The sequence below is a fragment of the Mus caroli genome, chromosome 14 (genome assembly GCF_900094665.2).
Source record: "Mus caroli chromosome 14, CAROLI_EIJ_v1.1, whole genome shotgun sequence".
Lineage (NCBI taxonomy): Eukaryota > Metazoa > Chordata > Mammalia > Rodentia > Muridae > Mus > Mus caroli.
This window is the reverse complement of record NC_034583.1, coordinates 7,879,964-7,903,971: the sequence shown is the minus strand read 5'-3', so window position 1 is coordinate 7,903,971 and position 24,008 is coordinate 7,879,964. Positions and strand designations below refer to the sequence as shown.

The following is a 24,008-nucleotide window of genomic DNA, read 5'->3' as shown; positions in this document are numbered from 1 at the left end:
ACACCAGTCAGAATGGCTAAGATCAAAAACTCAGGTGACAGCAGATGCTGGTGAAGATGGGGAGAAAGAGGAGCACTCCTCCATTCTTGGTAAGATTGCAAGCTGGTACAACCACTCTAGAAATCAGTCTGGAGGTTCCTCAGAAAATTGGACATAGTATTACCTGAGGACTCAGCCACTCCTGGGTATATACCCAAAAGGTGCTCCAATATATAACAAGGACACATGCTCCACTATGTTCATAGCAGCCTTATTTGTAATAGCCGGAAGCTGGAAAGAACCCAGATGCCCCTCAACAGAGGAATGGATACAGGAAATGTGGTACATTTACACAATGGAGTACTAGTCTGCTATTAAAAATTATGACTTCATGAAATTAACAGGCAAATGGATGCAACTAGACAATATCATCTTGAGTGAGGTAACCCAGTCACAAAATGACACACATGGTATGCACTCACTGATAAGTGTATAATAGCCCAAAAGCTTGGAATACTCAAGATACAATTCACAGACCACATACATGAAGCTGAAGAAGAAGGAGAATCCAAGTGTGGATGCTTCAATCCTTCTTAGAAGAGGTAACAGAATTCTCACAGAAGTAAATACAGATACAAAGTGTGGAGCAGGGACTGAAGGAAAGGTCATCCAGACTCTGTCTCACCTGTGGATCCATCCCATATACAGTCAACAAACCCAGACATTATTGTAGATGGTAAGAAGTGCTTGCTGACAGGAGTCCGATATAGCTGTCTTCTGAGATGTTATGCCAGAGCCTGACAAATACAGAGGCAGATGCTCACAGCCAACCATTGGACTGAGCACAGGGTCCTCAATGGAGGAGTTAGAGAAAGGACTGAAGGAACTGAAGGGGTTTTCAACCCCATAGGAAGAACAACATTATCAACTAACCAGTCCTCCCTAAATCTCAGGGACTAGACCACCAACCAAAACATGGATTGACCCATAGCCCCTGCTGCATATGTAGTAGTGGATGTCCTTGTTGAGCATCAATGGGAGAAGAAGCCCTTGGTCCTATGAAGGCTTGATGCCCCAGTGTAGGGAAATGCCGGGGCAGGAAGTCAGGAGTGTGTTGGCAGGAGCACCCTCATAGAAACGGGGGAAAGGGAGGGGATAAGTGGTTTCTGGAGGGGAAACCGGGAAAGAGGATAACATTTGAAATGTAAGTAAATAAAATATCCAATAATAAAAAAATTGCATGATAATCTCATAAGATGCTGAAAAAGCTTTTACAAAATCCAATACCCCTTCATGTTAAAAGTTTTGGAGAAATCATAGATACAAGGTGCATACCTAAACACAATAAAGAAAATATACAGCAAGCCAATATCCAATTTAAAGTAAGTTCCCTAAAATCGGGGACAAGAAAAGACTTCGCACTCTCTCTGCACCTATTCAATATAGTACTTGAAGTTCTAGCTAGAGCAATAAAACAACTAAAGGAGATTAAAGGGATAAAAATTGGAAAGGAAGAAGTCAAAGTATCACTACTCATAGATCATTTGTTAGTATATATAAGTGACCCCAAAAATTCTACCAGAGAACTCTGACAGCTGATAAATATCTTCAGCAAAATGGCTTGATATAAAATTAACTCAAAAAAATTCAGTAGCCCTCTTTTTATACAAATGATAAATGAACTGAGAAAGAAATTAGCAAAATAATACCCTTTACAGTAACCACAAATGACACAAAAATATTTTGGTGTAACTTTATCCAAACAAGTGAAAGGTCTATATGACAAGAAATTCAAGTCTCTGAAGAAAGAAATTGAAGACCTCAGATGATGGAAAGATCCCCCATGCTCATGGACTGGTAGGATTAAAATAGTAAAAATAACTATATTACCAAAAGCATTCTACAGATTCAACGCAATTCCAATCAAAATTTCAACTCAATTCTTTACAGACCATCAAAAACAATCCTTATCTTTATATGGAAAAAAAAACAGGATAGCTAAAAGAATCCGATACAATAAACAAACTTCTGGAAATAACACCTTCCTGGATTTCAAACTATACTACAGAGCAATAGCAATAATAATAATAATAATAATAATAATAATAATAATAAAGACACATGGTAGACAGGTTGATCAACAGAATAGAATCCAAGATCTAGCAATAAACCAAAGCACCTTCAGACACTTGGTTTTTTACAAAGAAGCCAAACCATACATGGAAGAAAGAAAATAAATGATGCTAGTATAACTGGATATCTGCATGTAGAAGAATGCAAATAGATCCTTATTTATCACCCTGCACAAAACAAGTCCAAGAGGATCAAAGACTAAACCAGATACACTTTAATAAAAGAGAAAGTGGGGAATAGCCTTGAACACATTGGTACAGGAGATAACTTCCTGAGCAGAATAGCAATCGCTCAGGCACTAAGATCAACAGTTGATAATTGGAACCTCAGGAAACTGAAAAGCTTCTGTAAGGCCAAGGCCACCATCAATAGAACAAAAGGGCAGCCTGCAGATTGAGAAAAGATACTCACCAACCTTATATCCAACAGAGGACTAATATCCAAAATACATAAAGAACTCAAGAAATTAGACAACAACAAACCAAATAACCCAATTTAAAAATGGGGTAGAAAGCCAAACAGAGAGTTCTCAAAGGAGAAATTCATAAAGACAAAAACATTTAAAGAAATGTTCAACATCCTTAGTGATGAGGGAAATGCAAATCAAAAGGACGCTAAGATTCCATCTTATACCCGTCAGAATGACTAAAATTCAAAACTTAAGTGAGAATACATGCAGGCCAGGATGTGGTACACTCCAAGAAGTACACTATTCCATTGCTGGTGGGAGTGTGAATTTTTCAATCACTTTGGAAATCAATTTGTAATTTCTCAGAAAACTGAGAATACTTCTACCTTAAGATCCAGTTATACTATTCCTGAGCATATACCTAAAAGATGTCCCACTATACCACAGGCACATTTGTTCAACTATGCTCATAGCAGCTTTATACATAATGCCCAGAAACGGGAAACAACCTAGATATCCCTCAACAGAAGAATGGATAAAGAAAATGTAGTATATTTATTCAATGGAATACTACTTAGTTATCAGAAATAAAGACATCATGAAATTTGTGGTCAAATGGATGGAATCAGAAAATATCATCCTGAGTGAGGTAACTCAGACCCAGAAAGACATACATGATATGTAATCAATTATAAGTAGACATTAATCATAAAGTGCAGAATAACCATGCTACAATCCACAGACTCAAAGAAGCTAAGTAACAAGGAGGGTCCAAGGGAGGATGCTTGAATCTCACTCAGAAGGGGAAATAAGATATACTTCCAAAGTGAATAGAGGGAGAAAACTGGATGGGAAGAGGTGGGAAGGGGTGGAGGTGGGGATACGTTGAGGTATAGTAGAGGGCTAAGAAAGAGAACAGAAACCAGTGGGAGTGGGGCATTTTTAGGATGAGCTGCAGACCTAGGATAGGTTCTGAGGTGTCTGTTGGGGTGACCCTAGCTGAGACTCCTAGCAGTAAGGAATATGGAAACTGAATTTGCTCTCTCCTGTAGACAGGCAGAACTTCCAGTGGAGAGAAAGGGATACCAACCCAGCTACAAAACCTTTCACCTAAATTTTTTTCCTGATTATAAGATGTGCAGTGATAAAGATGGAGCAGAGATTGAGGGAATGGCCAACCAATGACTGGCCCAACTTGAGACCCACGCCATGGGAGAGAGGCAACCCCTGATACTATCAATAACCCCTGATATTATCAATAGATAATACTCTGCTATGCTTGCAGACAGGAGCCTAGCCTAACTGTCTTCTGAGAGGCTTTATCAAGCAGATGATAGAAACATAATCAGAGAGCCACAGCCAAACATTAAGCAATATCAGGGAGTCTTGTGGAAAAGTTGAGGGAGGTGGGGCTTGAGAGAGCCAGAGTGATCAAGAACACAAGAAGACCTATAGAGGTCTTCCACTAATCTGGTCCCATGGGGGCTGACAGAGACTGAACCACCAACCAAAGAGCATATAGTGGCTGGATCTAGCCCCCCTGCACATTTGTAGCAGATGTGCAGCTTGGTCTTCATGTAGGTCTTTTAACAATTGGTGCAGGGGGCTCTGAATCAGACTCTGTTGCCTGCCTTTTGATTCCCTTCCTCTAGCTGGGCTGCTTTTTCTGGCCTCAGTGGGAGAAGATGTGCTAAGCCCTACTAAGTCTGGATGTCTGAATGTGTGGGAAGGGGGATACCCATGAAGGACCTCCCCTTCTCTGAGAAAAAGGAGAGGGGTGAATTCAGGGAGGAGACTATGAGGGTGGGCCTGGGAGGAAAAGAGGGAGAGAGGCTGCAATCAGGATGCAAAATGAATAAATAAATAATGAAAAAATACATTCTGTGTGTGAGGATACCTGCCTTATATCCTAGCACTCAGAAGACTGAGATAGAAGTAGAGGCAGACATGGATGTCTGTGAGCTGAAGAACAGTCTTATCTACATGACTTGATATGGTAGGGCAGGGTGGGGTGGAGGGCTGCCTCTTCTCTGAAGAGAAGAGGAGGGGTAATGAGGGGAGAGATTTGAAAGGGTGGGGCTGGGAGAAGGGGAAGGGCTGTGATCTGGATGGAAATGAATAAATGAATGAATAAATGAATAAGAAAATAACAAAAAAACTTTAAAATATAAGAACCATTAATAGTTCACAAGACATATAAAAACAGACATGTCTGGATTTGTCCCACAGGCTACTGTCTACCACTGTTTTAAGTTGCTGAGACTTTCAGGCTCTTTGTTGTCACAGCATAACCTGTCCCGTCCTCACTACCCCGTGCTTCTGTCCCATCCTGACGGATGCAGTACTTCCATTTGCATTCTAGCCCTCACTGTCCTGCATCATCACCACAAACTCTGAAGGAGGTTCCCATCTGTGCAGCTCATCTTGCTGGTGGCAGCACGTGTCTGTCTACTCAGAGAGCAGAAGCCGTGCCTTTTGCTTTATATGCACCCTGTAGGCACCTGCTTCACAGTAGCAGCATTTGATAAGCATCAAGCCTTTGATAAATGTCATGTAGAATCAAGTATGGCCTTGTTACTACCACCAACATCAAACCAGGTATCACTTGTCAAGGACATTTATAGTGTATACCCTTGAGCAGGAACATGTGACCTAAGCCATACAAAAAAGCCGATGTCTGAAATTATTATCTAACATTATATGAGCTTTGTGTTTTGTTTTTCTTCTCTTTATTTGGGTGCCAAGAAAGCAGGAGAGGTGAAATTTTCCATTAAAATATGGACATTTGAAAAGGCCAAGCAATATAAAATTGTAGGTTCAGGCATGTGTTCCTTGGGGCTGTTCTGTGATGTCCCAGCACAGTGTGGGTGTCACATGGCAGGTGGCAGCACTTAGAGCTGACTGCTTTGCCCACTGTCTGTTTCCACCTGTGCCTCAAACACCATCAAAATATGCAGAAGCCCTGCCTGGGCATATGTCATTGCCTGTGTGCAGATGGTAGTTTTCAAATCAAAACAGACTCACACACTGAAAGCAGAGAGACTGTGGTTGGGTTGGAAAGGAGCAGCACCGCCTGCCCAGGAACATTGAGTCTGATGCCCAGTGGTGGGAAACCAATGTGAAAAGGTCTTTAAGTCCATGCACATGGACTATGCTGGTGCTCCCAACCATTCCTGAGTAGCAGCAAACTACAGTGAAATGCTTACTAAAAACAACTGCAAGTCAACCTCAACACATACACTGAGAAGGAGAATATCTGGGTTCCCCTAATGGCTTTTTATCTTGTTTTCTTGTTTGTTTGTTTGTTTGTTTGTTTGTTTTTCAATTCACTTTGCCCCATTCACCTCTGACTTCAGTTGACAAATATATGCTTCTTTTCTGAAAGTAAATAAACTTTTCACCTCCACAAAGAAAACCCCACTACAGAAAGTTTGCCCCTTTGTGGAGGAGACATAATGAATCCACCCAGGCAGCTGTTGCAAGCTCTGGCTCTGGTGGCTTCAGCCTTGCGGTGACTGCCCCTTTGTGGTAATATCTTTCATCAGCTAAAGCACCTTTGTTAGCAGCATTGCCAAGTGCAGTCACACACACACACACACACACACACACACACTTCATCTACCTTCCTGAAATTGGGAGGGGGGGGGGGAATTGGTGCAATAATATTTTACCATAGTACCTTTTAAAACTAAGTTACAGCCACATTTTAATCAACTGTGATAGATACTGATAAAAATCCAAGACACCTATTGCATTTAAGATATTGTTAAAGAGTTATGTAAAGGCTCTGTATTATTGTGTTAGTCAGAAAGTCATCTTCTACTCCCTGATGAAAATAACATCATGCATTGTCCTGGTTACACCATCGCTGTGGTAGAAAAAAAAAAAAAAATCACATTGCAGCAAATCTGCCCCTGGGCTATTCCTCCCAACTTCTATGGGTCTAGTTGTCTTACGCTCCCTCATACAAGCTAAAATGTCCAGAAAGTAAGAGACACTTTTAGTTTAATCACTGCTAAGTGGAACTGTAAGAAGTATTAAGTCAGTGGATTGGGCAGTAAAGCAGCAAGAGGCAGAGAAGGAAACCGAAGTGGGCAGTTGCTCATTCTTCTAAGCACAAGTGATGGTTTTAGGGAGCCTGGCACAAGCTGAGGGTATATTTTTAAAGTTGCAGAGTCAACATAAAAAGGAAGTGTGTTGCTATGCCTACTGTTTATACCTAATTAACATAGCTGGCCTGTCCACTTCCGGTTTAAAGAGGGACTGATCAAGCTTATCTCCTGCAGTTCTCAAAGCCTTGCTAAAATATGGGGAGGGGGCTGTCTTTGAGAATGGGTGTGGGGACAGGGAGGAACAAGCTGTATCAGTGACACCTTGGAAGATGGTGAGGAAGAAGGAGCATAGGGGACAGACCTGGCTGGGCACACTTTCCACACCTCTGAGAAAACAAAGAGCAAAGGCCATTCAAAGGTCAAAGTCATGGACCTTGTAGAGCTAAAGATGGAGTCCCAGGCCCCCTCCTACCCACACAGTGCGCACAGAGATTCAAAGTTCAAAAGTACCACAGCCAACAAGGCACCAGCCAGCAGATGGCTATATCCAAGGGAACTCGGTGAAAATCCAAATTGAATATCGTCCCCTGAGCCTGCCAAATACATGGCTCCCACAACAACAACACAGCAGCCAACTGGGGGGATGGGCCAGACCTGAGACAGCTTCTTTGGAGCAAGGCTTGGATGGATACCAACTTCAGGATCTCTGAAGAAATCTCTATCATGCTACAAGTCCCCAGGTAATGGCCCTGGCTAGAACACAGAGTGTTTCCAACAACTGTTTCCAGTCTCTTCTGTAACATTAAAGACTGCCCTTCATTGCCAGAAGCATAAGGGAAATATCCAAAAGGAATAAAAGAGATCAGACTAAGCAGCTAAGCAAGGGGGAAACAAAGATGGACCAGAAAATACAGAAGCTATGTGGGCTGTTGAGGAAAGAAGTCTCCCTTACACTGGGGAATAAAAGCCAGGTCCTTCTAGGATGGAACAGAGAACATTGTGGAACATTCAAAGATCAAAACTACTATTAAAAGTCAAATGTTCAATTAAATGACTAAAAAATAAATCTGAAGAAATAACTGAGGTACAAGTAGAGAGAGATAAGACACATAAACTTTTATGCTAAATAAAGGCCCATACAGGGCCAAGGGTGAAAGGAACACCCTGAAATTTTCTAAGGAGATATAGTAGCTCATGAAAGTTAGACTGGAACTCAGATTCCTATCAGTCGGGCAGGATCTGGAAGCATGAAGAAACAAACGCCTTCAAAATCAGGAAGGCCAGGAGCTCCTGGTGCTTAGCTGAAGCTTCAGTATTCAAGATGCTGATGCAGGGGCAAAGAGTACGAGCAAATGGAAAGTTCCAGAATACCAGCTGTGCACCAGACAGAAAGGAAAGCTCAGTTTACACTGCTGCTACAGCTACAAGAGTAGGGTATCCAGGAATAGAAGACTGGCAGTTTCCCTGATCTACACTGTGGACACCATGCAGATAATACTCAGCATCATTATGAGAGAGCTGAAAAGAGATCAGGGTGGATACATAGAAACACAAGCAGAAAGGAAGGCAACTATTAGCTTGAAGGAAAGCAAAAAGGTCTATAAGAAAGGAAAGGTAATTTGTCTGGGCAATAACTGCACACTGATAATGACGTAAACACTGAGAATTGCTTTAACCCTGAGCTATACTGACAGCATGTAGATGGCCAACTGGGACTAGGAAAACTAAACCATCATGATGAAAGTCAAATACCATCTGGAAATGGAAAAAATGGATCAGGTAACTTCATAAGCATGGTCTCACTGTTTTATTCTGTAAACTATTTCAATGTGTGCCATGAAATAAAGTATAAATATAAAAACTAAGCTAAAAAAGAATGGAGTAGATTCAGTATGTTTAAATACAGCAAGGAGATGACTGTAGTTATTAATCCAGTAAGGAAATAATATGTACAGTTAGCTATTATTTGGGGAAAATATCACTTAAATAGCCATATAGGAGGAGTTTAGTGTGTTTTCTAGGATATAACACAATCTGCTATGAAATTCAAGCTCACAATTTTAATAATACCCTTCGACTTATAAATTGAAATATGTAGAAGTAAATTAATTTTTAAAAATCTTGAGTAAAAACAAAACAGATTTGTAAAAAGTTTATGGTAAACACAATTATGGTTGATTTCAAATGATTAAACAAATGTTTGTCCAAGATAAAGATTCACAACTGTTTGATTTCTTGGTTCTTTATTTCATAATTCATTAGCTTGAAAATATTACCAAGTGACTTTATATTGAAGGTTTATCTAAACAGTTTCTATTTTAAGTTATTTTTATTTTTCAAAATAATACAGTATGTTCTACTTTTAAAAATCTGGCCAATAAATTTGAATTCTGATTTGTGAATGCACTTGAGTATGGGGAATGTCCATTTAATGGCCTCCTCCTTAGCTTCCGCCCAACTATTACCTAGCAACACCCACCCTGCTAGTTAAGAGCCAGGAGTCAGGCATATAAGAAGATCCCTCAGTACCTCCTCCCCTCTCTCTCCTCTCTTCTTTCCCCTCTTCTCTGTTCCCTCCCCTCTCCCCTCTCTCTCCCTCTCTCTCCCCCTCCCTTCCCCTCTCTTCCCCTCCCCTCCCCTCCCCTCTCCTCTCCTCTTTCTCTCTTTCCACATGGCTCCAGCCAGTCTTTTCCCCTCCTCTCTTCTCCCTTCTCTCTGTCCTTCTCATTTCAGTCCTCTCTCCACCTCTGTCCCTTTTCCAGGTCTCCTCCTACTCCCAAATAAACTTCCTTTTATACTAAGCCTGTCCTAGAGCCAATTTCTCAGGGCATGGGTGAGGGATGCCTTGGCATGGGCCCCCTGAGGTGCTTTCTCCCTCCACATCACCATCCCTGCTTTAGAAAACATTTTATTCTGAAATCAAGTGCAAGTTGGATGTCCCTCCCATTGGGGAGCTGGGACCTACAAATTGACCTCTAAACTATCCACTGGGAGGTGGCAACGATCAGGAAAAATGTTAACACCACTCCTTTTATTTTTATTTTTTTTTATTTTTTGAGATTTAGAATTATATCATTTCCCCCTTCCCTTCCTCCCTCCAAAATATACCCCTCCTTCCATATACCCCCTCCTTGTTATTTTTCAAATTCATGGCCTCTTTTTTCATTAAGTGTTGTCACATATATGTATGTATGTACATACATACATATATATTATATATACATACATACACACACATATGTGCACACATACACATATATTACATAAATATAACCTATTCAATCTGGATAATATTACTTGTATCTTGTAACATTACAGAAAATCACAACTAATCAAAATGCCAAATTGTAGAGCCCAGTCCCAATTGCAGAAGAGGGGGAGAAAGATTCGTAAAAGCCAGAAAACCAGGGACTTTGCTGTGAGACTGTGCTTCCTAAGAATGTTAGAAGCTACACTCACAAAGCAAACATAATTGAAGAAAGACAACAGAAGACATCGGAAAGCAAACTGGGAAAGTCCAGGAGCCCTCAGTCCCACACAGAGGACTATTGGCACCTAAGGAATTCTCAGAGAGGAAGAAAGAGTCTCCCAGGGAAGAGCAAGCAATTGGTATCCAATACCAAGTGGCCAGGTTTTGTTGGTGGTGGTTTGGGGGTTTTGTCTTGTTTTGTTTTTTTAATGAATCCCTTTATCATCAATTGCTCTAGAACTTGCTGTGTTCCATAACATCTTTATACAGAATTCATAGACAAGCCTGCACTCTAGTAGTGTGTTCTCAAACATTCTTTTACTGTAGGAATCTCAGAAGCAACCTGTGTAGAGACTAAAAGTCTACATGAAGAGTGTCTCCCCTTTGTAGCTAGTTAACCATACATATCCCAAACAAGAGGAAAAAGGCTCAGAGAAAAAATAGATTCACTCTGAACTAAAAATTAGTTAACCATGGAGAGTTAGAAAAATATAGGGTAAAAGTAAACCTTCTAATTTAGAGGGGAAAGTTTTAATTAGTAGTAGTAGTACTGTTATTAGTATTTATTTTTTACTTATTCATTTATTTTTTGGAAACAAAATCTACATAGGACTGGCTAGCCTCAGATTCAAAGAAATCTACCTGACTCTGCCTTTGTCTGTCTGTCTGTCTGTCTGTCTGTCTGTCTCTCTCTCTCTCTCTCTCTCTCTTTCTTTCTCCCTGTCTCCCTGCCTTTCTGCTTCCTTGCCTCCCTGTCTCTCTGCCCCCTCATACCTCCCTGCCTCTGCCTCTGCCTTTCTGCCTCTTCTTCTGCCTCTTCTTCTGCCTCTTCTTCCTCTGCCTCTGCCTCTCTCTGCCTCTGCCTCTCTCTGCCTCTCTCTGTCTCTCTCTGCCTCTCTGCCTCTCCTCTACCTCTCTGCCTCTCCTCTACCTCTCTGCCTCTCTGCCTCTCCTCTGCCTCTCTGCCTCTCTGCCTCTCTGCCTCTCTGCCTCTCTGCCTCTCTGCCTCTCTGCCTCTCTGCCTCTCTGCCTCTCTGCCTCTCTGCCTCTCTGCCTCTCTGCCTCTCTGCCTCTCTGCCTCTCTGCCTCTGCTCCTGCCTCTCCAGTGCTGAAGTGCCCCCTAACTCTGTCCTAATCAATGAAATTTAATTTACTGTTATCTGCCTTTCTGCTACAGATGAAAACACCAACCAATGAAACAAACAGCTATGTCAAAGGATATAAGTCGCTGTGTTTGTAAAGCCCTGCAAGTCTGATACCTTTAAGATAGACTGAGATAAAATAGTCCAAAACAATGTGCTCAATGTGTTAATCAGCAAAGCTTCTGTTTATGAGGTAGAAAGAAAAACTCAGAAAGCATTAATTGAGGAGTTAAATTAAACACAGAAGCATCCTAAGAGTACTGTATCTCTCATATGAGCAAAACAGTCATTTAAAACAGTATTGCCATTATCCAATATTGTGCAATCATTGTCTCAGGGATGTGGAAAGTAATTATAATTTAACAAAAGAATTTTGCTTATTGAGTTTTTTGTTATTGCTGGTTTTGGTTTGGTTTGGCTTTTTGAAAAAGAGCTTGGTTTAGGCTAGTATCAACTTGCTATGTCACTGAAATTGGCCTTGAACTCCAGATCCATCTGCCTCCACCTTCCAATGTGTGCATACCAATACCCAGCTCAAAAGTTAATGAAATATAAAAGTTCATTTCCTCAGCCACAGGGGCCACGTTCCACTTGCCCAGGAGTATCATGTGGCTAGTGCTTACTCACTCCACTGGACAACTCAGAGAGAACATTTCCATCTATGCCAAAGGTTCTCCTGACATGCACCACCTCTCTGAAATGGGGTACATTTCTCAACTGATATTCAGAACTTCTTCAGTTAAAAAGTTGAAGACTTTTATACTTACTAACTGTCACTTTGTCCTTATCTCCCAACATAATGTTGTTTGGCGTGAGATCTCTGTGAACAATCCTCTTCTCCTTGTGCAGATACCGAAGAGCTAAGCACAGCTTGAAACAAGAATGGAAGCAAATTTGATTCCTGCCATATATGTAACCAACAACGCATCTCTAAGGTAGCCCAGAACTTTGTTGTATAAAGAAAATGTCAATGAAGTGTACCTGTATAAATATTTTCCACAGTCGCTCTTCGCTAAAATGGTGATGTTTTTCCTTCAAAGAATTAAAGTGCTCTCCAAGTGGGGCTCCTTCTATCAGCTCCATAACAATATACAACCTGTCATCTATGCAAAAGCACAAAGGAGTCACAGAAATGTAAAGTCAGTGTAAAGCCCCCCCGGGAAAACCTTCACAAATTAGAACCTGGGCTTTCCAAGGGGTGTGTGGAGCATAAAACTGAAAACTTAGTATCAGGATCCACTGAATGCTGGCAGAGCACAGAGCTGCCCTTGGGGCAGTCACAGCCTAGCAGCAACTTCCTCTGGCTCCAGACTTTCTCCTCTCAGGCAAGCATAATCATTTTCTGCTTATACCATAGAATGCCCGAACCATGTCAAAGACAATAAGCCAACTGTCTCAAGTCACAAGGCCTGCCTCTTAGTACCTCGGATCAAATAAGACGTTCAGAAAACCGCATTATAAATTGCATTTTGTATGGTGACATAGATTATGTCATACAAACTTACCCACGGATCACGCTATGATGTTGCAATAACACAGACCCATGACAGAAATTACTGTTAGGCCCCTCTAGAGTAGACAGGACCTGGACTCTGATTTTATGTTAGGGTTTACAAGGGTTTAGCACTATTTGGGTTTTCTTGTTGCTGCTTTTGTTCTCTGAACACACTCCTTTAAAGCCAATTTGAACTACTAATAATGATATGTGACATGTGTCTTTTCTGACTGTTGGACATACACAAAATACACACATACACAACTTGTCTGCAAAGGACAGACATCTCCCATCCTGCCCACTGGCTTCTCCACCAGTCTCACACTGCAGCATGAATGTAAGCACACTGTTCTTCCTGTTGCTTTTCACAGGATTGCAAAAATGAATAAACCATATAACATCTCTCTTACGGACATTTTTAGATCCCAAGTTTCACCATTCCAAGAAATACATATTGTCTGCACTATGCTTAGCTGTTTGTTTTCATTTTCTCAAATTATAGTCTTCTTCGTCGCAGTTTATAACTTGATAATATTGTACATGTTTTACATTTCCTACGATTCATTTTGGAAGCCGTTGGGTTAAGTGTTTTGTTTTTGTAATGACTTGTCCTTACTTCTTCAGTCTAAGTCAGAAACTAAATCTGATCGCTTCAATTACAGGAAACAATCCCCATATTAAGAACTAGCACGTAAGGAGGAAGGAGTCCATCTAAATCACTTAGAGAAGGGAAATGGGTAAAAACATAACAATTGAGCTGCATACAGAACAGCTTTTGTTTAGTATTGAGACGGGGTCTCTCTATCCAGCCATGCCCATCCTGAAACTCACTATGTAGATCAGATTGTCCTTAAACACACACAGTGTGCCTCTGCCTCTGAAGTGCTGGGATTAAAGGCATGTCCCATAATGACTGGCTCAGAAAAGCTTTTTAATATTAGCACTGGTAAAGTGGCACCCAGTGAGCCCTGACAGCTCTGTGTCACAGCTATGTATTTTCCTGCACAAAGAAGTACTTCAGGATTTGTTTGTTGGTTTGTTTGTTTCTCTCTTTCTTCCTCTCTTTCTTCCTCTCTTCCTTCCTCCCTTCCTTCCATCCGTCCTTCCTTTGTTTTCTGAGACAGGGTTTCTCTGTGTGTATGTAGCCCTATCTTGGAACGCATTGTTGAATTTAAGAGATTCGCCTGCCTCTGCCTCTCAAGTGCTGGGATTACAGGACTGGGTCACCATGCCCGGCTAATACTTCAGGATTTTATGCTACAGATGGTTAAATTCAATGCTTCCTTCACTTGTAAACAAGCAACTGAGTTTGCCTTTGTTTGACTGTGCTCTCCATCCCACAAGCAGGAAACAAGCAGCCAGCCTGCAGGCTCAGCCAGGACTCTGGCGCCACCTGGTGGCATCTACTGAAATTTGTGAGAAAAACCTGGAAGGCGGAGTCCAATCCATTTTATTAGGGGTGGAAAATGCCACTAGATGCTGCTGTGAGCTTGCAAAAAGAAAAATAAAACATCATGCTTTAGTTCTCTTTTCTCCTTTTCTTCTACAGTTCTTTTTTGTACAATAATTTAATTATTTTTGTTTATTCATACTGTGCCTGTATATAATAGAGATCAAAATATTTTAAGTATTTTCAGATCATCAATTAAAACATATTTTACTGCCTAAGAAAGCAATGCCTAATAATAAAAGCCAGTAGAAAATAGCTGAATGGGTTTATTTTCTGACGATATAATATAAATGTATGTAAGTAACAAACATATGTTTCCTTACTTAGAAAGCAATTCATACTTACTTTCCAAAAATGTTTTATAATAACGTACAACATTGGGATGATAAAGCTGTAAGAAAACAAATAGCAAACACTTATCAGACTTTTCAAAACACAAGCTTTTGTACACTGAAGTTTCATCTAAGACTACCAGCTGCCATTTAAGGTTTTAAATGACTTTTTTAAATGTATTGCTTTTAAGTTAATGAAAGAGACAGTGTACTCCATGCCTTTGTGAACCAGGCTAGAAGGTGCTGCACTTCCTAATGGGCAGTGGACAGGTTTAGCACTGAGCAGTTCCTTAACGATTCCCTTAGCATGCTCTGCCCCAGGGTTGGGACTCAGCTACACAGGGAGGGAGAAAGTTCTAAAAAAGAAAAATGATGTAAAATGTCTCCAACTATTTATTTATAATGTAGTTTCTAGGTAAAGTGTCTTGTTTCAGAGGAATTGCCATGATGTCTATAAATGGTTTGTGCCTCTGAGTGTCCCTCTGAGTGGGGCCCACGTAGCTGCTACTCACAAAAACCCAGCAGTCTCAGGGTCATCAGCAGCAGAGTAGCCAGGATGTGGCTTCCCAGGCAGCAGTGACATTTGTCAGCCTATTCTACAGCAAGGAATGGGTCTGTCCCTCAGCCCTTACTGGGAGTGTAAAAAGGAGCCCTCAGCCCTGGAAGTGTCCTTTCTGCTGCTTTTCCCACTTGGGATGGGAAGGGGTCACCAGCAGTTGCATGGAACAGGGAATAATACCAACTTGTGCCATTCTCTAAGCCTGGTAGTTCGAAGCCTCTGTGCTGTGCTCATTGTCACCTCTAGCAGACAGGGTCTCTCACTCCCATGCCTACGGCTTCTGTATTCCATGACGTCCTGCTCGTCCCACAGGAGCGAGCAAGTGGATGATCTTCAGTGATGTCAAAATCTAAACTATGGCACCCTGATTGGCCTCTTCTGGACCCTTTTTCTTAGGAAATGCACTTAAACAAATTAGCACCCAAATCAACTATCAAGTGGGGACAGGATGAGTTTCTGAAGGGATGGGATGGCTTCTTACGATCTAATCCATTATTGGTGACTTTTGTTGTAATTTAGTAATGTCAAACTGTAGGTTTCAATGAATAAAGATCATGTTTGTGACACCAAGCCAACATAACTGCAGGGCACAGTGAGGCTGGCAGCTTCCCAGAACTTAGAGACAGAAATGCACAAACAAGGAGAGCTGGGAAAGGAACCAGCGTCTTCTTGGATTACAAAAAGAATTCCCATTTCCCGTCTGTGCTCCGTTTTCCTCCAATACTCCTTCATAATGACAGCTAATTGAGCGATTATGTCACATATTCGTGATAATAAAAATAACCCAGAAGACAGTGGGGCCCACCTCTAATCCCAGCATTTAGGACAGGGAGCCGGGGACGGGGGGGGGGGGGGGGGGGGGGGGGGGGTTGAAGGTCAGTCTCTACTACAGAGCAGGGTTAAGACCAGCCTAGACTACAAGCCTGCTCTAGAAAGGAGAAATGAAACAAAACCTACATTTTAGATTTAATAAGCTAGACTTGAGGGGTGTCAACAGGTTGGTTTTACCTGACTGAAGTTGGAGGGTGGTCTTTCTCAAATTCCCAGCACTCCATTAAGGGTGTCTTTCTCCTGTTCCTATGTAGTAACTCAGGAGCTAAGCATACATGGTGTGTTCTGGCTTGTAAGCTCAACTGTTTTGCATCCAAGGCCCTGCTATAAACTCCTAAAAGAGTTTCCATGACTCAATAACAAGCTTTAGGAAAAACACTGGCAAAAATATCACTGCACCAATGTCCAGTATTTCATACTGAACTGATTATTTATAAACAGCATGGATAAGAACAGCAGCAGAGCTCAGCTCCAATGACATTTATGTCAGAGACATCTCAGAAATAAGACAATATTTACCTGCTCCTTAATTATTGTTAATTCAGAAACAATGTTCTTCACACTGCTGTCTCGGTCTTTCTTATCCTTTCCAAATGCTGGGTTATGCAAATTGACCTCCTTCATTGCTAAAAGATTTTGACCACTACGCTTTCTAACCTACAATAAGGAAAACAATTAATTAAATGCTGAGAATTGAGGGTTAGACAAAGACAGATGAACTAGAATAACAAAATTACATGGTTTACCAACACATAGCATGAGAGTCTAGCTGCATTTACACTAAGCTGAGAGAGCTCAAACCTGTTACATTCTGGTCTGGTCCCCACTGCAGGACTCAATAGGCTTTCCCTGGGCAGGTGTAGAAACACTGGTGAAAGTTTATAAACTATGTCATGCACTGGGACAAGCTACTTTGATAAATTTTCTGTGAAGGATGCCCTGTCAGGGACCAGGTACTGGACCTGAGAGCCAAGGCAACACCCACATAATTACCACCCAGTGTTGGAAACAACCAGCATTCTCATCTCTATCTGTACTTCTTCACTAGTTTTCAATGATAAGGACTTCAATTAACATGAGTATGACCTTCTGGAGTGTGACTTCAAATTTGTTTTGAAACATGAGGACTATCTCCCAGGGCAGACTCACCTTATAAACACAGCCAAAAGCTCCACTTCCAAGGTGGTCCAACACAGCATAGTCACCTATGTACTTCAAGGGCGCTTTCTTCTGATTGATGCTTTCAATATTCTCAGCAATTTGCTTCAGCTCATCTTCCTAACCAAGTCATAAAAGGAAAATTGGTTACTACTATCCTGATCCCAGAGCAGCCTGCCCAAATATTTAGAACCCAAGACTTACCAATAGTAAATTCAACTGTGATACCAAGTCCTTATAAGCACCAATATCACGAACGTAATGTCCTATGTCAATGAAGGTCTCAAACAGGTCGGTCGGAAAAAGTCTACAGGGAAACACACACACTTAAAGTGGAGCTGGGGAACAGTGCGCCAATGCTTCCCTTCTGGATACAGCTGGCTCACCAACTAACCCTACGAACAAACCTAACTTCATTAGGCAATCAGCAGAGTAAGAAGCAATATGCTCTGGCATATCATGCAGATCTGCACTCCAGCTGTACTTCCTGTAGAGTAAGCAATGTTCTACAGATCACTGCACAGCACTGCACCTCAGTGAGCTGCACTGCATGTCACACTTGGAACGGGGGAGGGGTGGGTGGGCCTCACAGTCTTTGTTTCTATGGCAATAAAAGACAATATAACCAAAGCAGACTATAGCAAAGCCTTCTTTGTAATTTATTTGGGGATTACAGACAATAAGCATTTTAAAAGAGGATGTTTGTTGGGTTTTTTACTAAATATTTAGCACTTAGATTAAGTCATTTGTTACAGTTCTAAACTTAGCTCCAAGATGTAAATATCCTTTTAATTTTTAAATGTTTTATGAGAATAAAATACTGGTAACTGAAAAAAATGTAAAGTATGCATTTACAAAGTTTTGGCTTCAGAGGCCTCTTAAAATGTTCATCATTCATTAAAATGGATGGCTTTGGGTCGTGAAATGAAGGTTTATAATAATGTTTTCCTTAAGTTCAAATATCATGGAAGAATAAAGCAATAATATAATTGACACCTTCTTCACAAAGGATTTGTTATAACATCTAGTTTCTCACACCAATAACATCTGGTGAAGTTGTGGACCTAGATTGTGTTCACATGGTGTGCATGTACCATATGTGTAATGAATGTGTCTGCTTTCTAAGGCTTGCACTTCCACCAGACTTGGTACCTCACATCTGGCCCATCCCTGGGTCCCAGCCTATCAGGGGCACTCTTGGTTGGTAAGAGGAAATGATCAGAATAACTTTGGAATTTCTAAATGGTTAAAAAAAAAAAAAAAAGGTATGTATCTTGGTTCTATATATTCAAGATGTTAATATCTTTAATTAAAACCAGTGCCTAAACTTGCAAACTTTATATGCCCCAATATAGGGGAATGCCAGGGCCAAAAGAATGGGAATGGGTGGGTAGGGAAGTAGGGGGCGCTATGGGGGACTTTTGGGATAGCATTGGAAATGTAATTGAGGAAAATATGTAATAAAAAATATTAAAAATTAAAAAAAAAAACAGTGCCTAAGCAGTTACATGGCCAGTGAGGAGTTGTCCAGCAGTCACCTAGCCTGTGAGGTAGCTGTGGAGACAGAGAAGGCTGCAGAGGCACAGCTTGCATGTAACCATTCTCTTTCCATGGCGCCTACAGAAGCATGCCGGCCTAAAAGGAGCTTCAGTTTAACCATCGGCCACATTGCTCCAAGCTCCTACCTTTTAAAGAGTGGCCTGTTCCTTTCCATACTGAAGAGAAACCTCAGGGTTCTGAAAGCATAACACTAGGAAAAGAAAAAGAATATGACTCTTAAAGAGCAGTGCAACAAAGAAAGCCATTTTCACTCCAGCATCCCCAGGAAGTGACATTACAGAAGCCTCCTTGTGAGTCGCGGACCTCCACGAGACTCATAAGCTACCTCCAACCCTGGGCGCCCCCTCCTGCCTGCCAGGTTGATGCTACAATACTGTGCCATGCTGGAGATGTGGCCCTGCTTACGTCTCACTAGCCCTTAATTTCTTTCTAGAAAGTACAAAATGAGCAAAGAAATAAGAAATAACCTTCTGCCAGGGAAGCCAACCTCCAGAGATATGCAGGAACACAAGACTCACACCCTGCTAGACGCTGTGAACACCCTACAATTCATTCAGCTTCTGCGACTGAGTAGCCACCAGCAACAAGGCCATAGTAAAACGGTAACAAGCGTGCTGGATGCAAGCCTGACAGGCGGCTCTCCTGAGTAACATGCACACTGACCTCACTGCTTTCTTTTTCCCTTTTGTGACTTAATAAGAATGATGAACTACAGCTCCTCAAACGTGAATTTTTGTCATTCTGGTGTCACTTGGAACACAGCCCCTAAAGCTCACTCCTCAGAAAAACATCAAGGGGACTATTTATTTGTGCCAACTTTGGGCCTTTGACACTCTGTCCAAGACACAGACCCAAGCTGCTTAGCATGCTACCTGTGCCCAAGTACTCTAAATTCCCCATCTCTACCCTGCCGATACTCCCTTGGAAATCTCTGCTGCCCTAGAGCAGCTGTGCCAAGTGGCTCCTCATTGCCTTTTAAAGGCCTTCTCATCCAGCAAAGCCTGGGCTTTCCTTTTTAAAGGCAAAATGTTGGTGACTATGGTTCATGTTTAAAGTTGACAACCATCTTTCCATTGTTATATTCTGGTGTATAAGGGAAATTTTCCTGAAAGTACAACCAGCTGATGACCAAAGAAGCCACTGAATAAACTACTTTAGTCTCTCTCTCTCTCTCTCTCTCTCTCTCTCTGTGTGTGTGTGTGTGTGTCTGTTGCTCTTTCTCTCTATCTCTCTCTCTCTGTCTCTATCTCTCTCTGTGTCTCCCCCCACTCCCCGTCGTTTGTGCTTTCTGTCGTCAATGGTTTTCATAGACTCCGTCCCCAAGCACAGTCCTTACCATCAGCACAGAGCCCACTGCTAACCTGAACAATCCCCAAAAGTAGGCACCATTTTACCACAGGCTATCCACAGCTCACTATGTTGAGATAAAGAGCAACAGACAGGCTTATTACCTGTAGTAGATTAGTTTGTGCTGCATTCGATTGTTTATTTGGTAAAATTAATTTTGCTATTGTATATACACCATTTTCCTAGAAAAATAAAGAAATCATGTATCAGTGACCATTAGTCATAGAGACAAGCAATTCAGAAGCAGCAAAGCATCCTCACAATAGTATAAACAAAGAGGAAAAACAATATTAAAAGCACCAGTTCAATACTTTTAAGTGCCAAAGACTGCAGAATTATATAATAGTTTTATAAAATGATTTATATAAACTTGGAGTGATTTAAATATTTTAAAAACAAAGGATGGAGAATATGAACAAACAAAGCAACTCTTTCTATTTAAATTATGGGGCTGGAGTGACAGCACAGTCAGTGATGTGCTTGCCACACAAGCATGAGGATCTAAGTTCAATCCCCAGAGCTGAAGTTAAAAACAAACAAACAAACAAACAGTGATCAGCTGGGTAAGGTGGCTTGCTTGTAATCCCAGTGCTGAAGGGGCATTACTGGCCAGCCAGTCTACCCAAGCCAGTGAGCCCTGTGCCAATGAAACACCCTGTCTCAGAAACAAGGTTGGGTGATGGGAAGTCAGAACACACTGTTCCTGCAGAGGACCAGAATTTGGTACGTGGCACCCATGTTGGTGACTCACAGACACCTGTAACTCCAACTCCGGGAATGCAGCACCCCCTTCTGGCTTGGCAGGCACAGACCCACAGGCAAAGCCATCCATGCATCATTTGCTTTATCTTAATTTTTTTTAAGTGGACATCTGATGAACACTAGCTCTGGCCTCCACACACACATGCATTGCACACACCCACACATGAATGAACAGACACATAAACATACAGATGTACATACATTGCGAATACCAATTTCAACTGTAAAGCATAGTCTCTCCCTTTCTGCTTTTGATAATTAGAGGATACCCAGAGATTGTCCGTTGTAAAATAGATCTTTTTAAGAAAAGGAAAAATGACACAAACAAACATTCTAAGGAAATCAAGTGAACTGTGAAAACGGCACTGTTTTGGACTTCCTACAACATACACATGGAGGTGAACTAAAGCAGAAGCCTGTTTCAACTTTCTGCCAGCTATCATTTATGTTTGTGTGAACATCGTGTCTGCCTTGCCAAATATAACCCTTGTAGCTGCAGCTATGCTGTAGATCATTTCATAACTCTGTTTTATTCATAAGTAAATTCATGAGAGGTGGAGCCATTTTCAGGGGTAGCAAAGCTGGCAAACTAAGACAAGAGGAACTGTGGCCAACCTGGCTGTTCTTCCCACTGGCCATGCTGCCCCCACTCCACCCCCACTTCCACCGTATATTCTAAAGATGAAATTGCAAGTATCTGTCTTTCCTCTGTAAAACTAATCAAGAAGGAATTACTCCAACAAATACTCAAATGAAAAGGACTGCAACTGATGCAGGGAGAAGATACCGGCATCAGTCAGCCTCAAGTGGTCTAAGTTATGTTGGGCTTCAGCTACTAAGTTGACACAGCCCTCAGATAACTCTGCCTAGTTTGTGAGTGTGTGTGTGTGTGTGGTACATGTTCTTGATTGTTAATTGATTTAGAAGGGTCCAGCACAGTGTGGGCAGTGCCATCCCAAGGCAGGTGGTTATGGGTTGTATAAGGAAGCAGGGTGAGCACACACCAGAGGAAGCAAGCCAATAAGCTGCACTCTTCCATGACCTCTGTTTCCATTCTTGCCTCCAGGTTTCCGGCCTTGAGTCCCTGCTCTGGTTTCCCTCAGTGATGAACTGTTACCTGAAGAGTCTGCCAAATAGACCCTCTCCTGCCTGAAGCTGCTATCAGTCAGTATTTCATCATAACTGGAAAGAAAGCTAGAGCATGATTTAACCAAGTTACGGAGGAAGAACAAAAGTATAAAATGGGATTGTACACACTAAATGAGAAGAAATGTTAAATGGAATTCTACACACTAAATGAGAAGAAATGCTAAAATATTTTTTAAACTGTATGATGGGTCCTCAAGCCAATATTCTGGAATAAAAACTACAACCGAAAGGGCCTGGTCATGATGTTCTTACCTGTACCACTTGGTGGGCATTGGTATCATTGAGGGCCAGCTCGGTGAGGGCAGCACAGCAGGCTAGGAAGGAAGCAACCAAATCTTTCATAATCCCCAATACCCAACATGTGCCCAGCAGTCATTAGGAATACAACACACGGGCAGGTAAATGAATGACTGCTTTCAATACGGTACCCAAATCCTGGTGATCAGACTGTTTTCTTCACTGTAGAGAGAGTGACAGACTGCTACTCCTCAGGTCCAGGAGTCCTAGTGCCCTTTCTGCCCCCTGCCTGCCTCTCATGGCATTGTATACTGAGACACAGTTCCTCCTCCTGAGCCCTTCTATGCACTCATGGAAATGTAACCATGTTATGCTAAACTCTTCCATCCATCACCAGGTAATTCCCACAATGCCCTTATAACTGACTTGCCATCGTTGTTTCACACGAGCAAAGCTGAAGGACAGGGTCTTGAGGAACATGGCTAATGGCACATGGCCTCGATCGAGGAAATACTCAGTTGGCACTAATTGTTTATATTTCTTACTTATATGTGAGATGGGTGGTGTCAATCAACCCATGTTATGGATACAGCCCCAGAAGACTAAGTGTACCCTAGGTACCCCACTGAGCATAATGCATAGGGAGTTCCAGCCTCCAAGTCTCTTGTGTCCCTCTCTAGGCACTGGCTCTCCCTATAATCACACTGTGGTTACCAACAATTGCACCACTCTGAGAGCATCCAGAGAACCAGGAGCTCTGAGAGCAGCTAACATGGACACTTGGAAACCTTTAAACAGGTAGCTCAGCACAAGACATAAAGGGCATTCTAAGTGCACACAAACATCAAAAAGAAGAAAGATCTTCGTTCTCTGCTTTCACACATCTCTGAGGAAACTTCTTCATTCTCTAGTAGTAAATAGCTATGAACAAAGCAAACCAGTTTTATGCCATTGCCCTCTGCCATGCTTGCTCCATGTCTCAGAGCCTCCCCAAGCTCCACTAGCCTCCAGTACCCTGTGATCCTTCCCAGGCTGTTCCATGGTCCAGGCTAGCCAGAAGCACACACTAAGCCCAGAGGTCAGGCACCCTGATAAGTGCTTGCCAGAGGAAGCTCTACCAGGAACAGACTTAGCTTGCCTTTGGCTTCCCTTCAAAAGGCCATGCACTTGTCAACTCTCTCTTCTCCTTGGATCTGGTGTGTGGAACAAGACCTGCTGTCCCTTTGGGAGGTGGGACATTTGTATCAAATAGGATACTCTAAGAAGAAGGAAACTATAGGAAGCATGGTTCTAGCCTAGATCAACCCAGGCGCTTTAACCCAGCCGGAGCAGTGATCATCTCTTTGTACAGTTAACCGTTCAGCCCAAGACCTGTACTGAAGAAGGCTCTGACATTCACATTTTTACCATTACACATTGGGAATCCTGAAAACTGTATAATCACCACACCACTATACTAGTGTTCTAACAAGGAATAACAACACAATAAAGAATGCAGTTTTAAGTAATGAAACTCAGTCTTGTAAGAAAGATACCTGCTTGGAGAGAGACAGTATTTTCCTCGATTTCTCCAGGGCTTAAATCTTCTGACAAATGAAGCTGCTGGATGCGTCCTGCGGCATTTGCACTGGACAGGCTTCCGATGGAAGAACGGTCGGAAACAAAATTTCTGTCTCTATAAAAGGAAGGCTACTATTCAGGCCATTTATTCTTTCTCTTCTGTGCCTCAAACACAATGAAATGCCACAACAAACTTGTATTTTGTATAATAAACAAACAAATAAATAGAATACTTTGCCTCCTCTGAATCATGGGGTTTTCTATATTCTTAATGCTTCATCTGTAAATTCGGTTAAAACCAAGTGTGGTGTACAGTGTGAGATGGGAGGTGTACAGTGTGAGGTGGGAGGTGTACAGTGTGAGATGGGAGGTGTACAGTGTGAG

The 24,008-nt window shown here is 41.8% G+C and overlaps 1 protein-coding gene across 1 annotated transcript in view; it reads right to left on the bottom strand.

The window, feature by feature from the left end:
- Nek10 (NIMA related kinase 10) overlaps positions 1 to 24,008 on the bottom strand; it is a 197,853-nt gene that overhangs the window by 125,615 nt on the left and 48,230 nt on the right. The window contains 10 exon segments of the mRNA XM_021182541.2: positions 11,952 to 12,054; positions 12,166 to 12,287; positions 14,475 to 14,520; positions 16,371 to 16,508; positions 17,001 to 17,129; positions 17,214 to 17,316; positions 18,695 to 18,759; positions 20,021 to 20,098; positions 22,080 to 22,141; positions 23,600 to 23,739. Coding sequence (XP_021038200.1) covers positions 11,952 to 12,054; positions 12,166 to 12,287; positions 14,475 to 14,520; positions 16,371 to 16,508; positions 17,001 to 17,129; positions 17,214 to 17,316; positions 18,695 to 18,759; positions 20,021 to 20,098; positions 22,080 to 22,141; positions 23,600 to 23,739 — 986 coding nt within the window.